We start from the raw sequence: 24,828 nt of genomic DNA on the forward strand, positions 1-24,828 counted from the left end.
CCATGACAAGAAAAAATGTTGGGGCAATGGAGGAGTAAGGCTAGGGCTACATGGCGACTTTGGGCTCGACTCTAGTTGTGTGATCAAAGATTGTCATCAAGGTACGCAGGGCTATGGAGTTGCGGTTATGTCGTTGGGCCAGTTTTGGTTGTCAGTCATTTGTAAAGGAGTCAGAGTTCGAGTCAGGCTGTAGAAATATAGAGAAGTTTAGCGTACCGACTCCACAGCCCTGAATGCAAGTGAGCGGAGTCACATTGTGACCTGGGGGAGGCCGGGAAAGGTATAACAAAAAAAAGAAGACCCAACTCGCCTGTGTGGTGTTCCCCATTCTGTTCGATGCTTTCCTCATGGGACCACCAAGGCTGCACATCACCTGTGACGTCCCGTGTCCTCTCCTTAGGCTGCTGATTAACCTCAATGGTCACTTGCGGCGAGGACTTCCACCGGCTAAGACCTTGGGAGCAGCAGTGCCACCATGGGAGACATCGGAGCACCGGCGACATGTACTGTATATATATATATATATATATATATATATATATATATATTGTTTCACCTTCCACGGCCACCTTGCGAAAAATTGTATATCCTGAACAACCCCTTAACGTCATCATATGAAATCCTAATAATGGGGTTTTCTGGACCCAAATCTACTGTTTATACTGATGACCTTTCCACAAGATAGATCATCAGTCTGTGATCTGGTGGGGTCTGAAACCCGGACCCTGCACGGATCAGCTGTTGTAGCAGTCTCAAGATGCTGAAAGACACTAGTGGACGAGGAGCACTTGCATCACTGCGCCTATTGCAGCCCCATCCACTGCTGCGGGGGGAGCGCTCCCATTACATGCTTAGGCATGGCACATAGAGGCTGCTGCCACAGCTGATCTGTGTGGGGTCTGGCACAAACCACCTACTTATGACCTATCCTGTGTATAGGTCCTGGTCCCTATCCAAGTATCAGCTCCGACAGTTTGCTGTTAGTCTAGAGCTACAGTGATTTTGACCGTGACTCCCACCCCATAACCAAAGGTCACCCTATACGTTACTGCAGTCACATCATGACCTCAACTTCTAGTCACAAAATAATCAAGCAAACTTGAAGATTCAGTTGTAATACCCTCAGGGTTGCAAGGCCACTCCGCTCAATAACACTAGGTCACGTGATGAGAGTCCCGGCCAAAATTTCCACGTAGCCCTATGCTAAAAAGCATTATGGTGGTGAATAGTGTTCCCTTACAGCAACTGGGGACCTGGGTTCGAATCCAACCAAGGACAACATCTGCAACAAGCTTGTATGTTCTTCTATCGTGCCAAAGGCATACTGGATTCTGAGCGATGACAACATACGTAAAGCGCTGCGGAATATGTGGGCGCTATAAGGTGCTGTGCCTCAGTATTACGATGACCCCAAAAAGAAGACGGGCGCTACTTCGTGAGATGTAGTACACATACGTATCACTGTGATGTGGTGACATCCGCCAAGCACGTGCGAATGAATGGCCTGAAACCACCGATTGGCGGATGAACGGGCCCTCACTGATTTCGGAATGGGCCGTCAATGGAAATGGCGGCGCTGGGACAGAAGGACATTCAAAGGATTTTTTTTTTCTTTATTTCATAGTTTCCTGCCTTTATTAAATTTTTTAAAAAATTGTAGTCAACCCCTTTAAATGCCACTTGTGCCCCTTCATAGCCAACATCTGCTTCCATTGTGTGTCAATAATGGGGCCCTGACAATCCCGAGGGGCCACACAGCCTCCTTTCTAGCTAAGGTGCTGTGACTATAGGAGGGGCAGTCTCTACAGCGCCCCCCTTTACATTGCGGCAGGTATTACATAGACATAGGCTGCACCAGCCCTAGAATGACGGTCCCACTCGCTGTAGCCTACTGCGCAGGCGCGCATATCGACTGACGTCACGCCTCCTCACCTCGGGGCCGCGCACCAGACCTCCTGGCACTTCCGTTAGGGGGGCGCGCGTGTCGTGACGTCATTTCCGCTCCGGGCCTGCCAGCTGGGAACCGGAGAAACAAAACAACAACAGTAGTGGTAAGAGGCCGGAAGTAGCGGATATAAACCGGAAGATGGACGTAGAGCTGATCGGTAGAGTGTGCATAGGCTGTTATTAGGGGGAGGGGCTGCAGCCCCGGGTGTGCGCTCAGTCACCCGGGATTGTGTGAGCCGGGTCAGCTGTGCTGTCACTATAAGCCCCAGCAGGCGATACAAATCTGAGACTGATCAGTCCCCTGCGGCAAGCATTAGGTCTTCACTTAATGAGTGTTATACCAAGCCATGGCACGTGACCCCATGACTGACCTGCACTGATACATTGTACCGCACTACAGCTGTGTGTGCATCATCTACCTGCACTGATACATTGTACCGGACTACAGCTGTGTGTGCACCATGCACCTGCACTGATACATTGTACCAGACTACAGCTCTGTGTGCACCATCTACGTGTACTGATACATTGTACCAGACTACAGCTGTGTGTGCACCATGTATCTGCACTGATACATTGTACCGGACTACAGCTCTGTGTGCACCATGTACCTGCACTGATACATTGTACCGCACTACAGCTCTGTGTGCACCTGCACTGATACATTGTCACAGACTACAGCTGTGTGTGCACCATGCACCTGCACTGATACAGTGTACCAGACTACAGCTGTGTGTGCACCATGCACCTGCACTGATACAGTGTACCAGACTACAGCTGTGTGTGCATCATGTACCTGCACTGATACATTGTACCAAACTACAGCTCTGTGTGCACCATCTTCCTGCACTGATACATTGTACCAAACTACAGCTCTGTGTGCACCATCTTCCTGCACTGATACATTGTACCAAACTACAGCTGTGTGTGCACCATGTACCTGCACTGATACATTGTACCAAACTACAGCTCTGTGTGCACCATGTACCTGCACTGATACATTGTACCAAACTACAGCTGTGTGTGCACCACGTACCTGCACTGATACATTGGAACAGACTATAGCTGTATGTGCACCATGTACCTGCACTGATACATTGTTCCAGATTACAGCTGTGTGTGCATCATATACTTGCACCGATACACTGCAACAGACTACAGCTGTGTGTACATTACCTACCTGCAGTGATAAGTTGTAACAGATCACAGCTGTATGTGCGCTATGTACCTGCTCTGATACAGTTTGAAACAGGGATACAGTTGCTGTCCCGTTGGTGGAGATAGGGTCCCACCCCGTCAAAACTGGTAAGTAATAGAGCTCCACACGAAAACTGTGTTCAAGATAATTTATTGTAGCGAATGAGTGAGTACTTTCGGTCTATTTTTCGACCTTCCTCAGACTCTACATAGAACATAAAGAGACATTCCGTCATAACAATGCAACATGTTGTAACAGCACATGCTGTAAAATGAAACAAAGGAACAAAATATAGACATTTATAACATAAACAAATCACGAACATAAAGCCATGTGTCAGCCAGAAGTGAGTATACATCAGCAGTAGAGTTAGGGCCTGGGTAGTAGTAGTATATAGTGGTCAAGGAAAATTGTCAAGTCAGAACAAAAGCCAAAACAGAAGTTAAAAATCTAACATTCCAGCAGAATGATCCATAGATAGAGGAAATGTTGAAGTATATTATATTAGAATGAAGCTGCATGTGTTATCCCATAAACAAGAACATATAGACATAGCAGAACAGAGGTAGTCACCTGTTGTTTCAGTAGTCCAGTATACATAGGGAATTAACTTAGTTCTGCCTATTTAAATTAAAAAATGCATAACATAAGTACAGTTGCCCCCCATAAGAAGGAAGTATACATGTGATAGCAATGCTCGTTGCCAGGGGTTCTTACCTCCCGCCCGTCCGGGCCCGCACAGGGTTAATGAAAATGCCAAAATTCTGCAGAGATGCGCAGCAGGGAAGTGCCTCTGGCGAAATGAAAATGCGCGCCATATCAGCGTCCCCGCCCGCCTTTAAAAGGGAAGTTCCGGCCTCTTCCTATTGGGCCGACGCGCGCATGTCTATGGACGTTCAGGCCTGATAGTAACTGCGCATGCGCGCGTGCCCGACAGGCAAAGAGACTGCCGGCCGCGGCAGAAAGTATCTGCCCAGAAGCGCATGCGCACTGGGGAAGTGCGATATAATAGAAGATCGCAACAATGTGCGTAGAGAAATGAGGAGAAAAGAGCAGGGCTGTCATGAAGGATTATAGGACAGGGATGGGAAATGGCTGAAGGAAGGAATATTATCAAGTATTGGAAAATAAGAGACAAAAGAAAAAAAAAAACACCGTGTAATTAGAAGGGACCAAGTGAATACAATGAAAAGCAATAATGAGGATGAATAAGAAGTAAAAAAGGCCCAAAATAAATAGAAAAGTAGTAAAAAACTAAAGAGATTTAAGCAATAAAAAATGAAAAATAAAGATTGAAAAAATAAAAATAAAAAATAAAGGAATGAATGAAAAAATAAAAAATAAAAAGATAATAAAAATAAAAAATATAAAATAAAAAATAATGAATACAAAATAAAAATTAGTAAAAAGGATATATTTTTTCATGCGGGCCCAGGCGGTAGTCGGGGGGCAATCTTAACGAGCCTGTGAAGAAAGAAGAAGAATGAATTATCAAGATAATGGGAACATCATGCAAATAAAGAGATTTTCAATAAAATGTGTTACGAGAACAAGTAGGAACACCTTAAATGAATGCCTGTACTTCGTATTCTCGATTAAGACCCCTAGGCTCCATAGTCTGGAGCCTATAAATCCAGTACGCCTCTTTTTTCTTTAACATCAATATTCTATTGCCACCCCTTCGAGGGATGCTCACTTGCTCGAGTACCTGGAATCTTAACTGCGAGATGTTATGCCCCATTCTATCAAAGTGTGCTGGTAAGGGCAGCAGTAGGTTGCGGCAACGAATGTTAGACTTGTGCTGCTTAATGCGGTCTCGCACACGTTGGGTTGTCTCCCCAACGTATGCGAGACCGCACGGACATTTTATCAGGTACACGACAAAACTTGAATTGCATGTAAAGTAGTCCCTGGATAATATTGTTTCCCCTGTTTGTGGGTGATAAATCTTTTCCCCTTTTAACACATTAGAGCATTGATGACAGGATAAACACGGAAAAGTACCTTTCCGTGGTGTGCTAAGAAATGATTGACGTGACATCTTAATCTCAGAGCCTAGATCGGCTCGAACCAATCTATCTCTGAGGTTCTGTGGGCGTCTGTAACAGGGGCGAAAGTTTTTATGGAATGATGGTATCTCGGGGTGAGCTTTGGCTAAAAGTGGCCAGTGTTTTCTAATGATGCCATGAATTTTGTAGATAAAGGGATGGTAAGTGTGTACTAGTGTGATTCTACTGTCATCCTTGTCACGATTAGAGATTTGTTCTTGTGGGCGATCCTGCCTAGTTTGTTGCAGTGAATCCGAAAGCAATTTATGAGGATAACCCCTGGCTCTGAATTTGTTTTCCATCTCTTTGAATCTTTTTTCCCTGATCTCGGGATCCTGAACTATCCGTTTCACTCTACAAAACTGTGATTTAGGAAGGGATTTTTTTGTTGATGTCGGGTGGCAGCTCTCGTAATGCAAAAGACTGTTTCTATCTGTCTTTTTTGTGAAAAGGTCTGGACAAAGTGTGCCGTCCTGTTTTTTAGAGATCATGGTGTCCAGGAAACTAATCTTTTCTGTGCTGAAATGGAGCGTAAATTTGAGTTCAGGCCAAACGTTATTGATGTATTGGGTAAAATCATTGAGACTTGAGGCTGATCCCTTCCAGATACAGAAGATGTCATCAATGTATCTCTTCCAGGTCACTGCGTGATCCTGGAAGAGACAGTTGGTATAGATGTAGCTCTCCTCAAAGAATGCCATGTAGGCATTCGCATATGGAGGCGCGACGTTGGACCCCATCGCGGTTCCACGTTTCTGCAGGAAAAAATCATCCTGGAACAAGAAATAATTTTCTTCCAAAATTATTTGGAGGAGATCCAATGCTAAACTGATAACTGATTGGTTTACCCCATTGTGCTCCAGTAAAGTCTTTGTGGCCAGCAGCCCCTTAGAGTGCTCGATACAGGTATATAAGCTTACCACGTCTAGAGTTACGAGGAGAGTATCTGGGGGTAGTCTCGTGGTCTCATGTATTAGTTTAAGGAAGGCTGAAGTATCCAAAAGAAAGGATTGTGTGTTTTTGATATGAGGAGTCAAGAGTTTTTCTACAAAAATGGATAATGGTGACAAAATAGAATCACAGGAAGCCACTATGGGACGACCAGGTGGATCTATTAGATTTTTATGGATCTTGGGTAACACGTAAATTACGGGCGTAATGGGGTCCTGTTTAGTTAAAAAATTCACTGTGTAAGTGTCAATGGTTTTGGATTCTAGGTGTTTACGGAGAACCGTTTGGATCCTGTCTGTGATTCTATAGACAGGATTCCTGGGAAGTAAAGTGTATACTTCAGGGTCTGCAAGTTGCCTTTTAATTTCTTTGGTGTACTTAGACTTGTCCATGACAACTATGGCCCCACCCTTGTCAGCTGGTTTAATAACCAGAGTGCTATCTTTGACAAGTTGTTCCAGGGCCATTCTATCGCTAGTAGAGAGGTTGGATCTGCATGTAAAAGAATCTTTTTCCACCGTCTTTCTGAAGTCATTGACTTCATTCTGTATGAGTGAAATAACTGTTTCAATACCTGGTGAATTCTTGGGCGCACAAAAAGTGCTTTTAATTTTAAGACCTAGGTCTTTACATGATACCAGACTTGGTCTGTCAATGACCTCAGTAGGTGGAAATGTCTTAGAGAAATGAGCTTTGAGTCTAAGCAACCGATAGAATCGTTGCATGTCTAGGTCAAGTTGAAATAAATTATAACCATATGTAGGGCAGAAGGATAGGCCTCGCTGTAGGAGCTCGATTTGGGCAGGGCTTAATATTTTGGAGGAGATATTTACAACAAGGGATTCGTTCCCTACCTGCGATCTAGTTGATACAGATGATGTTGGAACCGGGTTTTGTCTCCCGCGTCTCCTGTTGGTTCCTCTCTGAAATTGAAAAGAGGTTGGGGCCCTAAAGGATCTGTCGCTGGCAGCGCTTGAATCAGATGATTCTGGTGATGTTTGTCGTAGACGAAAGGTAGGTCTATTACTCGGGTACCCATCCTTCCATCTATATACCCTATCATTTTTGTAATCTTCCTGATCGCGCAGGAACTTTTTCCTCTTTTGGGCCTGTAAGTCTTTCTTGAATTGTGCCAAGTTAGTATCCATTTTCCCTTTAAGGGTAGAAAACTCATCGCTAGAGCATGAGTTACGGAGTTGTTGTTCCGCCGCTTCTACCTGTTTCCGTAAAGACACTATGTTTTTCTGTAAAAAAGTAACGGTAAGAGTCATTAAATCAAATGAACATTTGTTCAGAATAAACTCAAATTGTTGACAATATTCCTTATTATCTTTAAATAAGGTTGGTACAACCCCCATCCTGAGACCCCTTGGGATTCTCAGATTTTTTATATATTCGGCAAGGGTAACACAATGTAATTCCATACTGATAAGTTTTCTCCAATCACGTTCCAAGTCCCGTGTTTTAATTTCAACTGGAGCAGATTCCAGGAACTCACTGCTGAAGGTAACCCCAGCTAATATGTCTGCTGTCTCGACCTGATTATAGGAAAAGACAAGTTGATCCATGGCTGTAGGGATTTCCACTGTAAAGGGTTCTTCTAGTTTGAAACAGGGATACAGTTGCTGTCCCGTTGGTGGAGATAGGGTCCCACCCCGTCAAAACTGGTAAGTAATAGAGCTCCACACGAAAACTGTGTTCAAGATAATTTATTGTAGCGAATGAGTGAGTACTTTCGGTCTATTTTTCGACCTTCCTCAGACTCTACATAGAACATAAAGAGACATTCCGTCATAACAATGCAACATGTTGTAACAGCACATGCTGTAAAATGAAACAAAGGAACAAAATATAGACATTTATAACATAAACAAATCACGAACATAAAGCCATGTGTCAGCCAGAAGTGAGTATACATCAGCAGTAGAGTTAGGGCCTGGGTAGTAGTAGTATATAGTGGTCAAGGAAAATTGTCAAGTCAGAACAAAAGCCAAAACAGAAGTTAAAAATCTAACATTCCAGCAGAATGATCCATAGATAGAGGAAATGTTGAAGTATATTATATTAGAATGAAGCTGCATGTGTTATCCCATAAACAAGAACATATAGACATAGCAGAACAGAGGTAGTCACCTGTTGTTTCAGTAGTCCAGTATACATAGGGAATTAACTTAGTTCTGCCTATTTAAATTAAAAAATGCATAACATAAGTACAGTTGCCCCCCATAAGAAGGAAGTATACATGTGATAGCAATGCTCGTTGCTGCTATGTCTATATGTTCTTGTTTATGGGATAACACATGCAGCTTCATTCTAATATAATATACTTCAACATTTCCTCTATCTATGGATCATTCTGCTGGAATGTTAGATTTTTAACTTCTGTTTTGGCTTTTGTTCTGACTTGACAATTTTCCTTGACCACTATATACTACTACTACCCAGGCCCTAACTCTACTGCTGATGTATACTCACTTCTGGCTGACACATGGCTTTATGTTCGTGATTTGTTTATGTTATAAATGTCTATATTTTGTTCCTTTGTTTCATTTTACAGCATGTGCTGTTACAACATGTTGCATTGTTATGACGGAATGTCTCTTTATGTTCTATGTAGAGTCTGAGGAAGGTCGAAAAATAGACCGAAAGTACTCACTCATTCGCTACAATAAATTATCTTGAACACAGTTTTCGTGTGGAGCTCTATTACTTACCAGTTTTGACGGGGTGGGACCCTATCTCCACCAACGGGACAGCAACTGTATCCCTGTTTCAAACTAGAAGAACCCTTTACAGTGGAAATCCCTACAGCCATGGATCAACTTGTCTTTTCCTATAATCAGGTCGAGACAGCAGACATATTAGCTGGGGTTACCTTCAGCAGTGAGTTCCTGGAATCTGCTCCAGTTGAAATTAAAACACGGGACTTGGAACGTGATTGGAGAAAACTTATCAGTATGGAATTACATTGTGTTACCCTTGCCGAATATATAAAAAATCTGAGAATCCCAAGGGGTCTCAGGATGGGGGTTGTACCAACCTTATTTAAAGATAATAAGGAATATTGTCAACAATTTGAGTTTATTCTGAACAAATGTTCATTTGATTTAATGACTCTTACCGTTACTTTTTTACAGAAAAACATAGTGTCTTTACGGAAACAGGTAGAAGCGGCGGAACAACAACTCCGTAACTCATGCTCTAGCGATGAGTTTTCTACCCTTAAAGGGAAAATGGATACTAACTTGGCACAATTCAAGAAAGACTTACAGGCCCAAAAGAGGAAAAAGTTCCTGCGCGATCAGGAAGATTACAAAAATGATAGGGTATATAGATGGAAGGATGGGTACCCGAGTAATAGACCTACCTTTCGTCTACGACAAACATCACCAGAATCATCTGATTCAAGCGCTGCCAGCGACAGATCCTTTAGGGCCCCAACCTCTTTTCAATTTCAGAGAGGAACCAACAGGAGACGCGGGAGACAAAACCCGGTTCCAACATCATCTGTATCAACTAGATCGCAGGTAGGGAACGAATCCCTTGTTGTAAATATCTCCTCCAAAATATTAAGCCCTGCCCAAATCGAGCTCCTACAGCGAGGCCTATCCTTCTGCCCTACATATGGTTATAATTTATTTCAACTTGACCTAGACATGCAACGATTCTATCGGTTGCTTAGACTCAAAGCTCATTTCTCTAAGACATTTCCACCTACTGAGGTCATTGACAGACCAAGTCTGGTATCATGTAAAGACCTAGGTCTTAAAATTAAAAGCACTTTTTGTGCGCCCAAGAATTCACCAGGTATTGAAACAGTTATTTCACTCATACAGAATGAAGTCAATGACTTCAGAAAGACGGTGGAAAAAGATTCTTTTACATGCAGATCCAACCTCTCTACTAGCGATAGAATGGCCCTGGAACAACTTGTCAAAGATAGCACTCTGGTTATTAAACCAGCTGACAAGGGTGGGGCCATAGTTGTCATGGACAAGTCTAAGTACACCAAAGAAATTAAAAGGCAACTTGCAGACCCTGAAGTATACACTTTACTTCCCAGGAATCCTGTCTATAGAATCACAGACAGGATCCAAACGGTTCTCCGTAAACACCTAGAATCCAAAACCATTGACACTTACACAGTGAATTTTTTAACTAAACAGGACCCCATTACGCCCGTAATTTACGTGTTACCCAAGATCCATAAAAATCTAATAGATCCACCTGGTCGTCCCATAGTGGCTTCCTGTGATTCTATTTTGTCACCATTATCCATTTTTGTAGAAAAACTCTTGACTCCTCATATCAAAAACACACAATCCTTTCTTTTGGATACTTCAGCCTTCCTTAAACTAATACATGAGACCACGAGACTACCCCCAGATACTCTCCTCGTAACTCTAGACGTGGTAAGCTTATATACCTGTATCGAGCACTCTAAGGGGCTGCTGGCCACAAAGACTTTACTGGAGCACAATGGGGTAAACCAATCAGTTATCAGTTTAGCATTGGATCTCCTCCAAATAATTTTGGAAGAAAATTATTTCTTGTTCCAGGATGATTTTTTCCTGCAGAAACGTGGAACCGCGATGGGGTCCAACGTCGCGCCTCCATATGCGAATGCCTACATGGCATTCTTTGAGGAGAGCTACATCTATACCAACTGTCTCTTCCAGGATCACGCAGTGACCTGGAAGAGATACATTGATGACATCTTCTGTATCTGGAAGGGATCAGCCTCAAGTCTCAATGATTTTACCCAATACATCAATAACGTTTGGCCTGAACTCAAATTTACGCTCCATTTCAGCACAGAAAAGATTAGTTTCCTGGACACCATGATCTCTAAAAAACAGGACGGCACACTTTGTCCAGACCTTTTCACAAAAAAGACAGATAGAAACAGTCTTTTGCATTACGAGAGCTGCCACCCGACATCAACAAAAAAATCCCTTCCTAAATCACAGTTTTGTAGAGTGAAACGGATAGTTCAGGATCCCGAGATCAGGGAAAAAAGATTCAAAGAGATGGAAAACAAATTCAGAGCCAGGGGTTATCCTCATAAATTGCTTTCGGATTCACTGCAACAAACTAGGCAGGATCGCCCACAAGAACAAATCTCTAATCGTGACAAGGATGACAGTAGAATCACACTAGTACACACTTACCATCCCTTTATCTACAAAATTCATGGCATCATTAGAAAACACTGGCCACTTTTAGCCAAAGCTCACCCCGAGATACCATCATTCCATAAAAACTTTCGCCCCTGTTACAGACGCCCACAGAACCTCAGAGATAGATTGGTTCGAGCCGATCTAGGCTCTGAGATTAAGATGTCACGTCAATCATTTCTTAGCACACCACGGAAAGGTACTTTTCCGTGTTTATCCTGTCATCAATGCTCTAATGTGTTAAAAGGGGAAAAGATTTATCACCCACAAACAGGGGAAACAATATTATCCAGGGACTACTTTACATGCAATTCAAGTTTTGTCGTGTACCTGATAAAATGTCCGTGCGGTCTCGCATACGTTGGGGAGACAACCCAACGTGTGCGAGACCGCATTAAGCAGCACAAGTCTAACATTCGTTGCCGCAACCTACTGCTGCCCTTACCAGCACACTTTGATAGAATGGGGCATAACATCTCGCAGTTAAGATTCCAGGTACTCGAGCAAGTGAGCATCCCTCGAAGGGGTGGCAATAGAATATTGATGTTAAAGAAAAAAGAGGCGTACTGGATTTATAGGCTCCAGACTATGGAGCCTAGGGGTCTTAATCGAGAATACGAAGTACAGGCATTCATTTAAGGTGTTCCTACTTGTTCTCGTAACACATTTTATTGAAAATCTCTTTATTTGCATGATGTTCCCATTATCTTGATAATTCATTCTTCTTCTTTCTTCACAGGCTCGTTAAGATTGCCCCCCGACTACCGCCTGGGCCCGCATGAAAAAATATATCCTTTTTACTAATTTTTATTTTGTATTCATTATTTTTTATTTTATATTTTTTATTTTTATTATCTTTTTATTTTTTATTTTTTCATTCATTCCTTTATTTTTTATTTTTATTTTTTCAATCTTTATTTTTCATTTTTTATTGCTTAAATCTCTTTAGTTTTTTACTACTTTTCTATTTATTTTGGGCCTTTTTTACTTCTTATTCATCCTCATTATTGCTTTTCATTGTATTCACTTGGTCCCTTCTAATTACACGGTGTTTTTTTTTTCTTTTGTCTCTTATTTTCCAATACTTGATAATATTCCTTCCTTCAGCCATTTCCCATCCCTGTCCTATAATCCTTCATGACAGCCCTGCTCTTTTCTCCTCATTTCTCTACGCACATTGTTGCGATCTTCTATTATATCGCACTTCCCCAGTGCGCATGCGCTTCTGGGCAGATACTTTCTGCCGCGGCCGGCAGTCTCTTTGCCTGTCGGGCACGCGCGCATGCGCAGTTACTATCAGGCCTGAACGTCCATAGACATGCGCGCGTCGGCCCAATAGGAAGAGGCCGGAACTTCCCTTTTAAAGGCGGGCGGGGACGCTGATATGGCGCGCATTTTCATTTCGCCAGAGGCACTTCCCTGCTGCGCATCTCTGCAGAATTTTGGCATTTTCATTAACCCTGTGCGGGCCCGGACGGGCGGGAGGTAAGAACCCCTGGCAACGAGCATTGCTATCACATGTATACTTCCTTCTTATGGGGGGCAACTGTACTTATGTTATGCATTTTTTAATTTAAATAGGCAGAACTAAGTTAATTCCCTATGTATACTGGACTACTGAAACAACAGGTGACTACCTCTGTTCTGCTATGTCTATATGTTCTTGTTTATGGGATAACACATGCAGCTTCATTCTAATATAATATACTTCAACATTTCCTCTATCTATGGATCATTCTGCTGGAATGTTAGATTTTTAACTTCTGTTTTGGCTTTTGTTCTGACTTGACAATTTTCCTTGACCACTATATACTACTACTACCCAGGCCCTAACTCTACTGCTGATGTATACTCACTTCTGGCTGACACATGGCTTTATGTTCGTGATTTGTTTATGTTATAAATGTCTATATTTTGTTCCTTTGTTTCATTTTACAGCATGTGCTGTTACAACATGTTGCATTGTTATGACGGAATGTCTCTTTATGTTCTATGTAGAGTCTGAGGAAGGTCGAAAAATAGACCGAAAGTACTCACTCATTCGCTACAATAAATTATCTTGAACACAGTTTTCGTGTGGAGCTCTATTACTTACCTGCTCTGATACAGTGTAACAAAGTACAGCTGTGTGTATTACTTAGCTGCACTGATACATTGTACCGGACTAGAGCTGTATGTGCTATGTACCTGCCCTGATATACTGTAACAGAACACAGGTGTGTTTGCATTGATTACCTGCATTGATACATTGTAACAGACTATATCTCTATGTGCACCTTGTACCTGCCCTGATACACTGTAACGAAGTACAGCTATGTATACATTACTTACCTGCACTGATACACTGTAACAGACTACAGCTGTGTGTGCACTACTTTCCTCTGCCGATATGCACACACTATTGTTACAATATATCTTACCTGCACTGACACATTGTAGCAGATCCCACCTTTATATGCATCCCCATAGCACTGACCCCTCATTCACCCCCCCCCCGATCCCTTTGTCCTGATCACAGTGGTCGGCCCGCCAGCAGGGTGACTAAAATAACAACTAGACAACTGAGGTTCATATCATGTGAACAGTGACTTATGTGTCACAGCTCTTGTATACCTCTGGGGCTTGTACACACCTCAGTAGTATTTTTAGTCGCTCCTTTCTGTGATTTATATTTATTTTAGTGACTGTGAATTAAGTGTGTATATTAATTAGCACAACCCCTTTAACCCTCTCTGTGCCATGTACCTGTGTGATCTGATGGCGACCTCTCTGTTCTCCCCCCCCAGAATCTCGAGCCTTGTGAGCAGGAAGTGCAGATCACTTACCAGAGAACCCCTCCGAGTGCTCAGCAATGACCAGGTAAGTACATGAGACAGCTAGAAATTTATTCCAGAAACAGTGCCACACTTGTCTGCAGGCTGTGTGTGGTATTGCAGTTCACTTACACTTGCAACGATTAAAGGGATTCTGCCACTAAATCGCTATTTTTTCTGCTTTAGACGTCGGAGTAGCTTTTAGAAAGGCTATTTGTCTCTTACCTTTAGACGTGGTCTCCGCGCCGCCGTTCCTTAGAAATCCCGGTTGTTACTGGTATGCTAATGAGTTCTCTTGCAGCAATGGGGGTGGGCCTCAGTGCTCAAACGGCGATAGGGGCGTCCCCACTGCTGCCCGAGAACTCTCTCCAGCGACACCTCCATCTTCAGCTGCATCCTCCCCTTCTCTCGTCGTCTTCCTTCTGCGTCATCTCTGACGCCTGCGCTGTTGGCTCTGCCAGCGAGACACTAGTAGAGTCGACTGTGTATGGCGGCCATATTTTCGAGGCCGCAATTGCGTGCATGTACAGTACGCTCCTTAAAGTCTTCGCCAAAAAGAGCCTACTGCGCATATTCAGTAAGGTCTGTACAGCCCTCCGACGCGCGAATGAAGTCATCCAGGCTTCCGAGGGCTGTACAGACCTTACTGAGCATGCGCAGTACACTCTGTTCGGCAAAGACTTTGAGGAGCGTGCGCGCAATTGCGGCCTCGAAAATATGGCCGCCAGCATGCCCAGTCGGCTCTACTAGTGTCTCGCTGGCAGAGCCGACTGCGCAGGTGTCGGAGCTGACACAGAAGGAAGACGACAGAGAAGGGGAGGATGCAGCTGAAGATGGAGGTGTCGCTGGAGAGAGTTCTTGGGCAGCAGTGGGGACGCCCCTATCGCCGTTTGAGCGCTGAGGCCCGCCCCCATTGCTGCGAGAGAACTCATTAGCATACCGGTAACAACCGGGATTTCTAAGGAACGGCGCTGCGGAGACCACGTCTAAGGGTAAGAGACGAATAGCCTTTCTAAAGGCTATTCCGATGTCTAAAGCAGAAAAATTAGCTATTTAGTGGTAGAATCCCTTTAAACAAGGCTCTGAGGATTTTTAGTGACTTTTTTCCGTTAGCTCCCCAGTGTCTCGCGTAGTGTATAACGGGAAGCGGCCCACGAGCAGCACGCGCTCTCCCAGCAGCAGCGAGATATTCACGCCGGCTCATGAGGAGAACGTGCGTTTTATTTACGAAGGTAAGAAATGTTCGGGCCTACGAAAACTGCACCCATTAAAGGAGTTGCTCAGGAATTCTAGGAAACTCAGGGGTGACGGGGATGGGGATAAAACAAAAAAGTCATACTGATCTATTGCTGGAGCTCTGCTGTACAGAACTGGTCCCCTTTCCCTCCTGTGCTGGGATTTGTGGAGATGAATCGCATGATCGCATCACCAGTGACCATTGATGTCCACCGCTGGCCCATTGGGTCACGGCACAGAGGGAAGGGGATTGGGCCTGTGCGACAGAGCGCCGCCCCTGAGTTTCCTGGATAACCCCCGAATTTACATACTTTATGCCTTAAGACTATAACATTTACTTTGCATCCCCACACTCCAGCGCTTGTAAGTTTTTAATATGTTTGTGGACATGTATAAAGATCTTATTTTTTATTTTTTTGCAGGATGAGTTGTATTTTTTATTGATACCAGTTTGAAAAAGTCATAGTATTTTCATTTTTTTACTGTAATAATTTTTATACATGATTAGTTTTCACATATGATACGGTTTATCTTGTTTTTCTGTTTGTTTTTTTTATTCTAAGGGAGTGATTTTAGTTTTTTGTTTGTTAGATTATTAAATAGAAACATAACTTTGGAAGGCTTAGGCTACGTTCACACATGAATTACGTGTGGAGTAATTTGGTCCGGAAAAAAAACGCTTCCTAATTAGGAAGCAGTTTTTGGACCTTGAGACGTTTTTTGGAGCGTTTTTTGGTAAAAAAAAAAAAAAAAAAAACACTTCAGAAAACGCAAGGCGGTTTTCCCCTCCCTTGAAAGTGAATGGATCGTAAAAAAACGCATTACGGTTTTTGCAAAAAAAACGCGACACAGTTTCCGCCTCCCATTCATGTGAATCTGCCTTAAGAAAGGTCATGTCGCTAGAATGCTAGCGGTCTCCATAGACCACCATTGTGAGGGGACGGATTATGACGTGGATTCCGCGCCATAATCCGTCCCCTCAGTGCCTGTGTGAACGGGCCCTTAGATCTCGATTTGGAAAAAATCGCTAGCGTTTTTTGACAAAAAACGCCTCAGTAAACGGTAGGTGGTTTTTTCAAGGTCCGTTCACTGTGTTGGAGGAAAAAACCTAAACAAAAAAAGCCTCAAAAAACGCTCGCCGCGTCTCTCTCTGTGTCAAAACCCGCGCGGACGGTTCACATGTGAACTGACCCTTACACGTGTGAACTAACTCTTAGGCTTGGTTCACATCTGTGCATGGGTTTCCCTTGGGACTCATGAAAGGAAACCTAATCCCCATAAAAAAGCGGTTACCTGTTTTTATTTGCGGACCCTCTTATTGTAGGTTCTCCTCTTGTTAATTGCTGTGTTTTGTTTTTCTGTTATTTTTGTTATAAAGAATTTATTTTAAAAAAAAAAAAAAAGGAGACCCACGGACCCCATAGACTATATTGGGGTCTGAGTGGTTTCTGCTCGGTTTCCGCCCGAAAAAGGGCAAAATGCGGAGAGGGGAGTTTAATCCCCGTACGGAGACCGGGCTCAGATAAGAACTGAGTCTTAGGTGATTTGATGGTTTTGTAACTTTGTCTCCCGGATGTTTTGCTTTCCCAGCGTGGCAGTCTGTGGAGCGGGACTTAAGGAACCAAGTATCCGGCGTGGACCGCGGACTAGTGGAGGAATATGTGGAGAAGCAGCCAAGCAACAACTTGAAATGTGAGTAATGTCCATAAGAAATGTCAAGAGCATCCAGGGCCGGTCGAACCACCAGACGGGGAGATGCAAGACGATCTATCAGCATAGGGAAGAGACCCGGCAGTCCTGGCGCCTGCTCTGCTTATGAGCTGGCGCCGTATTTAAAGACCCGACATTCGCCATAATATAACGGTGGATGTTGGGAAGGATTACGGTAAATTTAATGTAAAATATAAATAGAATTAAAAAAAATAAAAATAATAATAATAATAAAAATTTAACTATATTAAATTTTTTTATATATATATATATTATAATAAATATATAACATATTATTTTATTTATTCTGTTCAAGGGTACAAATTCTCCCCCCCCCCCCCAAAATTCATAAAACCAGGTCAATGAAAAAAATAATATAAAATGTTATGACCACTGAAATGTGGAGAGGCGTGAACGATAAATGTGGTGCGACGTTACGGGCCTGGGCGTTAGGGGGTTGAAGGGTTTCGCTACTGGAATATGCTGAGCCCAGCAGAGGTGATGGGGTTAAAGGCCTACCAACCAGAGCAGGTACAGGACCCCGTGGGCCGCGTTATGGTGGGAGCCTCTTATCCCGCCATGGTCTTAACAGCGTAGGTTGTGAATATTATCATTTCCCCGTTATTTATTCTTTCTTTTCTGTCTTCCCAGCATTTAAGCCAGTCGATCTCAATGACCTGAAGAGAAGGAGCACACAAGACCCGAAAAAGTCATAACTCCCTTCTCCCCCCCTCGCGGCAGATTGTTCCTTCCACTGACACACTTTGGACTCGACTTTCATTCTCTTCCATTGTCCATTGATGACATAAAAGGACAACTTTGGGACTGTACTGTGTGGACTCGGCAGAGTTGTCCTTCTCTTAAACTACCCCTCCCCCCTACCCAAAGCCCTTACCTATACCCATGTGTGTTTTACCCTGTACCCCTTCAAGCATCTGATAACCACTTTCTGGTGGATCGTTGCGAATCCTTTTAATCGAGGACCTGATTTTGCGGGCGGGATGTATTAATGCATATGTGCATTGTGCTATACCTGGGTAACTGTTCACACCTGCGCCGAGCTCTGCAAGATCATCAGGCTATTAAATGGCTTATAACACATTGTCCGGCTATTATCTGCAGTATTGGCCACATTTAATGAAACGTAACCCATCAGTCACACCCCACACCTATGTTCATGCTGTAATACTGATAAGGTCAGAGTCGTGTTCATGACTAAATGACCAATAATCCCGGGTCACTGTCGTCGTCCTAATTAATTAGGCTGAGTGCCAGGCGGTAAAGAAGTCGCACCACTCTTGGTATTTTTTCTTCTCTCAGCTATAGAATATGTGCTGACGCACTTTTTATTAAAAACACGGGGGGTTAAATAGTAGCAGAGAAAGGAAGTGATATAACAACAATGTAACTTTTCATATTCATTCCTGATTGGTATGGGACATCTCAAATCAAACAGAAAAAGTTTAAGCAGTTCCATATATAGCCAGCTACTCCCGGTCCTGCGTGATAACCTTGGGGAGATGTCTTCTGGCAGCAAGCCAAGTATTTGTTTGTCTTGCACCCATCCTGGACGCAGGCGCCATCTTATATAACATTATACCAGTTTCAAGCATAAGCAACTCTATCTAGCATTCAGCTTTTAAGGATAACAATGTTTTTCATACATTACTTGATTATAACCTTCACAATCGTCTTATACTTTTAGACCTTAGGCACACGTTCTTGGTCAGTGTGCTAGCCATGTTTATACGACTATCATATTGACCCATTGCTGCCTATGGCCACATACACACCACTGTGTAATATCAGGGATCTGAGGCAAAACTCAGGACAGGTCCTATACCGGCCGGGCTCAGTTCTCAAATTCATTGGGTCCTTAAGCAGAGGCAGCACTTTATTCCTTCACCACAAATGGTGTAAATAACATTTTAACTTCATTATATGCACCAATAACATTGATGCTACCAAATATATACAGTATATGCTTTAAAGGTGTTGTCCAGGATCTTAATACGCACTTAATTCCTGACTGGGGTCTACTTAGCCCGATTCCCAGGCTGGTTCTTACTCGGGGTCACCTGCTTATGGCTACCTTCCTCCTTTCTTCAGGGACAACACAATCCATCCAGCAAAACCCAAGTCCTCATAGGACTGTGTCCATTGTACAAGTTAGAGTTCCGGAAAGGAAAAGTGTAAATGGAAAACTGAAACCTGACTGTGTCAGAAAGGTGCTTGGGATACACTCCTCTGCGTATTTCTACCCCCCCAAAAAATAGCCAATTTTTGGCCCAATTTTGACGGCTCATAGTGCCAATATCAGTCCAGCTGATGGATACTACTTTTCTATGATGCTGATTTCAGCCACCATGGTCAGGCTGGGATGTGCAGCGCAAATACAGATAAATTGTAGTCGTGTTGAGTCCTTGGTATTTTTGCACAAGTATTTTTATTTTTCTCGTCACTAAAGAGTGAGCCGCTTTGTCATGTGTGACAATCTGTATAAAATTTTACCCAAAGTACAGTGAGACTCGCTCATAGAAGGCCCCGAATATTCTGTAATAACTCTTGCTAGGGTGAAGCAATCTGAACTAAACAAAATGCAATTTGCTCCTCAGTATGTGAAACTTTGTCCTCACGTCGGAGCAATGAGCTAGGTGCCGGACAGCCATAGTGATGGCTAACCTCCATTTGACTTCTTAGTGCGTCCCCCTGTACCTCTTCACTCAGGGTGGCAGTCTATTGTATTGGGCAAACCTATTGGGTTCATGGTGCGAACCTATTGGGTCACCAGTTACTTTAAGCAATCTCAGACGGTGGTCGAGACGAACCATCAAAGAGTGTTATTGATATGATGTAATGGAAACTGGAAACGATGGGATCATCGATACCTGTTGCAGGACACAACAACGATGTGCAACGTCATCGCCTACCAAAACCTCTGAGATCCGAGTACAGGAAACTGGAAGATCTTATTCAACATGTGAAAAAACTGCAAAAAGGGAAAAATTGCATGTGTATCATATCTCTATCATATCTTGAGGTGCGTGATATGGAGAAAAAAGTCAGATACTGTCAATGGTTCTCGGTGTTGGTGAGGGACAATGGAGTATTGGACATCACATGGTTCCATCTGTAGAGTTATGATAACTTGCCTATCGGATGCTGAAAATCCATTTGCCTCTTGCCAAAAACCAGTCCATGGTCAACAAGTTGGTGTATGGTGCGTGATGTCTTGGTTGTGTATTTTCGTTGATGCCACCGATGAATACCTGGACAGGTTTGGATAGTTTGTGAATCAAATGGATGATAATGGAAGGAGCAACATGTCACATCAGCAACGAGCATGGCAGAAATTGAGTCTGTTTTTGGACATGGAAATTTCGAATGGGCTAAGGCCACCATGGTTGCTGGGTCTGACACCACCAGATTTCTTTTTTTTGGGGTCTGCTCAAAGGAAAAAGGAACATGGCTCGCACGTGGAAGATGTAAAGGAAAACATCTAATGTGAAATTGCTGAGATCCCCCTCCAGTATGTTTGTAGATACGTTTAGGAACATGGAGCGCCCTGTCAAAATATATTGCATGTAATGCAGTCCAATGGGGTGGTTTTTTGGGGTCGCACGGCCTCATCCTAACGGGGCTTCTTTTGCGTGATCTCCCAGTATTGGTATAACTCGAGGTCCTGTCATCCATGAGAACATATCACAACCCTAACGCCTGAGCATACTGACGTCCATGGCCCATGGAATGTACTAAGTCCTGACCGGCAGATATCTACGAGCTTCAGTCTGGGCCAAAGCGTCATCACGTTGCCTGGCACGAGTGAAATCTCTTGGCAGTATTCCCCTGCTCGCCGCTGCTTACTGCTAAGTCTTGAAGTGTTGTCAAGTAAAGTGACCAAAATAGAACCTACAGCTTGTCAAGTCATGCCTTGGGCCGGAATTGTACATGGAAGTTTGTGATTCAAGGTTTTTTTTTGCCCAAATTGGATTCAGAAGAAATGGGGGTTCTTCTATTCTCCATATGTGACCCTCATGGATAGTAATATGGTGGCACGGATAGTAAACAAACTGGCAAATAGTGGTTTAGCATTTGACTTTTGCCCACAGTTGTTACAGCTGGGCTGGTAGATCCTGAACACTCGTGGGTGGGTGACGTCTCTGCTCGTAATATAAATGCTGGATTGGCAATAAATCTGGTGACCAGACAGGACTGGGAACTGTCGTAATCTGGTGGAGGTGTTTTGCAATCTTTTACCTAGAAGTACACTACCCAAAAGTAGCCTCTGAGAGTCTTTTTATAGGGCAGCATGGGAAGCACTCACATGGTGAGTTTTGCAGCAATCCAACATTTCTACACGGGGGAAGATTTTTGTAGATGCAGGTATAAGTGTTTCCAATGTCTACTGGCCATTGTTGAGTGTTAAAGGGGCGCTCTTATCTGAAGAATGGGCTTTCCCAACCCTGGTCTTACCACTTTGAATCTCTCCATTCACTTCTATGGGACTAGGTCATCCTGCCTGCCATTCTACTCTTGGGACTTCAATAGAAGTGAATAGAGACAACCATGAAGGATCGGCAACCTCATTGCCCACAACAGCTTCAAGTCCCCACCGCAAATGTCCGCTGTGACCAATCAGTGACCTAAGTAAAGGAATCGGGAACGATACAAACATAATAATGGGGGGCAAAAAGTATACGGGGCTGAGAGCAGTCAAACTGTCTCAATTTTTCTCATGAGTCAATAGTACAAGCATTGAGAAAATACTTTGTAATATATTTTAGAATATAAAAATTCCTCTTTCTTCGTTTTTATTTAACTCCTCTCCCTCTCCTCTTCAATTGGGCGTTCACTTTTAATTCCATCGAAAAATCTGCCTTCATAGATGATAAAATGAGACAGATTATTATGCTGCTGCTTCTACTAAGTGTTATATCTCACTCCAGTGCTGGATTCAGAGCTACACTGCTCAGTATTGCTGTATAATGTCCTCTGTGTTGCTGCTTCTAGTAAGTGCTTTATCTCATGCCAGTGCTGAATTCACGGGTACACTGCTCAGTACTGCTGTATAATGTCCTCTGTGTTGCTGCTTCTAGTAAGTGCTTTATCTCATGCCAGTGCTGAATTCACGGGTACACTGCTTAGTACTGCTGTATAATGTCCTCTGTGTTGCTGCTTCTAGTAAGTGCCTTATCTCATGCCAGTGCTGAATTCACAGGTACACTGCTCAGTACTGCTTTATAATGTCCTGTATGCTGCAGCTTTTAGTAAGCGCCCTATCTCATGCCAGTGCTGAATTCACGGGTACGTTGCTCAGTATTGCTGTATAATGTCCTCTGTGTTGCTGCTTCTAGTAAGCGCCCTATCTCATGCCAGTGCTGAATTCACAGGTACACTGCTCAGTACTGCTGTATAATGTCCTCTGTGTTGCTGCTTCTACTAAGTGTTATATCTCACTCCAGTGCTGGATTCAGAGCTACACTGCTTAGTACTACTGTATAATGTCCTCTGTGTTGCTGCTTCTACTGAGTGCCCTATCTCATGCCAGTGCTGAATTCACAGGTACACTGCTCAGTAGTGCTGTATAATGTCCTGTATGCTGCAGCTTCTGAGGGTGTGCCACATAGAGAGAGAGGGAAGCAGTGTGTGCAGTGCCTAGGAGACATCATGGCAGTGGAAAACTGGTGGTCAATGCAGAATACAGCTCATATATTAGCCAGATCTAGTGCTACTTCTGATGTGCCTATACAAGGCACCTTATTCTGAATGACAGATGCGTTTTCAATGCTACATAATGATATATTAAGTGTTTCATTGTTAAAGGGGTGATCAAGACAAGCCCTGGCCATGTATCCTATTAGGGAATGTGAACATCATCGATGGGCCCCTTCATGCTGCAGGGAAGGTGCCTGACTTCCTTGGCTTCTCCTTCCACAATAAGATGTCTGTTTGGGGTGTCAGAAGTAGGAGTTTGGTGGTGAGCTTATACCCTGGGACTCAGTCCAGCTGTAGCAGTCCGTCCCTCTGCTACATGAAATAAACCACTATTCTAAGTGGCGCAACTTAGGGGCCCAATTACAGATTTTGTATATGGGCCCAGGAGCTTCAAGTTACACCCCTGCTGTGGCTGTATTGGAAAAAGGGTCTGTCTGTAATGACACAACTCCTGTAAGACTCTAGTACTTTGCATCCATATGACAGGTGCCTATCGTGATGGACTATACCTGTAGGTTGCCGATTCCCTAGCTAGCCGTCCATGCCTTCTGCAGTCATTACTAGTGCCATCACATTAACAATCCACATCTTCTACTCATCTCCTCCTGCTAGACGCGTCCCTTAGCTTCTTACGTAGCCGCACCTTTCAGTGCACAATATCATCCATCTTCGTAAAGTGCGCTCCATCAAGTCAAGCGTTCGTGTGAACGTTGTAATCTTGGCAGGTTGTAGAGACAACTTGCAAAACCGGAAATATTTTCCTTGATATTTGTTCCTTGGTCCATCTATACATAAGCTGTATTTTATACTGTGTTTTCTAGACAATTCTAGGACTTTTATAGGATGCGCTGCCTTCAGTAACCTCAGTGCCTGCGTTACTAAAGTGTCCACAAGATGGCGCCACTGTATCAATATGACCGCAACGTGCAAGAAATAACTCGGTTGCTTCTGTTAAATTGCGATCTCTTAAAAATTTCATGCCAAGTGTTAACCTGTCACGTTCTAACCACCTGGTAATATTGACATTTGGCATAGTTAGGTTTACAATGTAAATTAAAAAGGGGGAGGGGTCTGTTTTTCACGTTTTCATCTTTTTTTTTTTATTGCGGAGTGTGGCAGAAATTTTGAAATTATTTAACTTTATTTTTTAAATTTTTGACTATTTTAACATTCATTTATTTTCTAGGTGGGACTGTTACATATTCGCCAGTTATAGGAGGAATCTCTCTAGTCTCGTAACAGAGCTGATCTCCTGCAGTTCCTGGATCTTGTGGATAGGACATCAGTATCCAAACCTCTTGGGGTCTTGGGCAACCCCTTTAATAGGGGTTTTCTGGAATAATAGAGGTTGACCCAGTTTCCACCTGTTTCTGCATCAGTCTGGGGCACACCAGTCCACATTGGTTTCAGTGGGGCTAGTCACATGTGACAATGTTGGCGCCCAACTGCACCTGTTTTCGTGATCAGTCGGGGTCCCGTGGATAGGTAATAGGTAGAGTCGATCTTGAGATTTCAGGATCGATTTTAAAATCCGATTTCCGATCATTTTCCAGCCGATCACGATCGTGAAATTTGCTCGATCACCGATCGGGATCCGATCTTTCCCAATCGCTCAACACTAGTCAATGCTTCTCTATGGGAAAAGTCACTTTTAGGGTTGAGCCAATCTCAAAATCAGGTTACCAATCATTTTCCAGCCGATCCAGATCGCGATCATGAAATTTGCTCAATCGCTGATCGAGATTCGATCTTTTCCGAACCCGATCGCTCAACCCTAGTAATACAGTAAGTGTTAGTCTTGGGACAGCCAGATTCCATTTATCTATTTAACACCTGTTTTGCTACTACCTTTATGTTTTAAAGTCCCTCTTGAAAATATAGTGAGACCTCCAGGGATCGGGCGTAATCACTGAGCAGTTTCCCTACAGCGCCACCCCAGGAGATATTATGTACTACACAGTGCATATCAAAATCAATAAACTTTTCACAGCACGATAAATCGTAGACTATTTCGGGTCCCCTCCCTCTGTCGA

General features: G+C 43.4%; 1 protein-coding gene across 2 annotated transcripts; it reads left to right on the forward strand.

Annotated features, from left to right (window-relative positions):
* Positions 1–1,970: 1,970 nt before the first annotated feature.
* On the forward strand, positions 1,971–18,181 carry MCRIP1 (MAPK regulated corepressor interacting protein 1). 2 transcript variants are annotated; one of them, XM_075278187.1, is made up of 5 exons: positions 1,971–2,051; positions 14,108–14,180; positions 15,248–15,366; positions 16,961–17,062; positions 17,732–18,181. In XM_075278187.1, the coding sequence occupies exons 2-5, from the start codon at positions 14,173–14,175 to the stop codon at positions 17,794–17,796; spliced, it is 294 nt and encodes a 97-aa protein (XP_075134288.1). In that variant the 5' UTR covers positions 1,971–2,051; positions 14,108–14,172; the 3' UTR covers positions 17,797–18,181. The 2 variants fall into 2 exon arrangements, with proteins under 2 accessions (XP_075134288.1, XP_075134289.1); XM_075278188.1 differs by having other exon boundaries at positions 1,988–2,105.
* The last annotated feature ends 6,647 nt before the right edge of the window (positions 18,182–24,828 follow it).

This window comes from Leptodactylus fuscus, chromosome 6, assembly GCF_031893055.1.
Source record: "Leptodactylus fuscus isolate aLepFus1 chromosome 6, aLepFus1.hap2, whole genome shotgun sequence".
In the NCBI taxonomy this organism is placed as follows: domain Eukaryota; kingdom Metazoa; phylum Chordata; class Amphibia; order Anura; family Leptodactylidae; genus Leptodactylus; species Leptodactylus fuscus.

Coding starts and splice junctions, on each gene's coding strand:
- MCRIP1 (XM_075278187.1), top strand. Junction 15,367..16,960: donor CGTGCGTTTTATTTACGAAG/GTAAGAAATGTT, acceptor TTGCTTTCCCAG/CGTGGCAGTCTGTGGAGCGG. Junction 17,063..17,731: donor GCCAAGCAACAACTTGAAAT/GTGAGTAATGTC, acceptor CTGTCTTCCCAG/CATTTAAGCCAGTCGATCTC.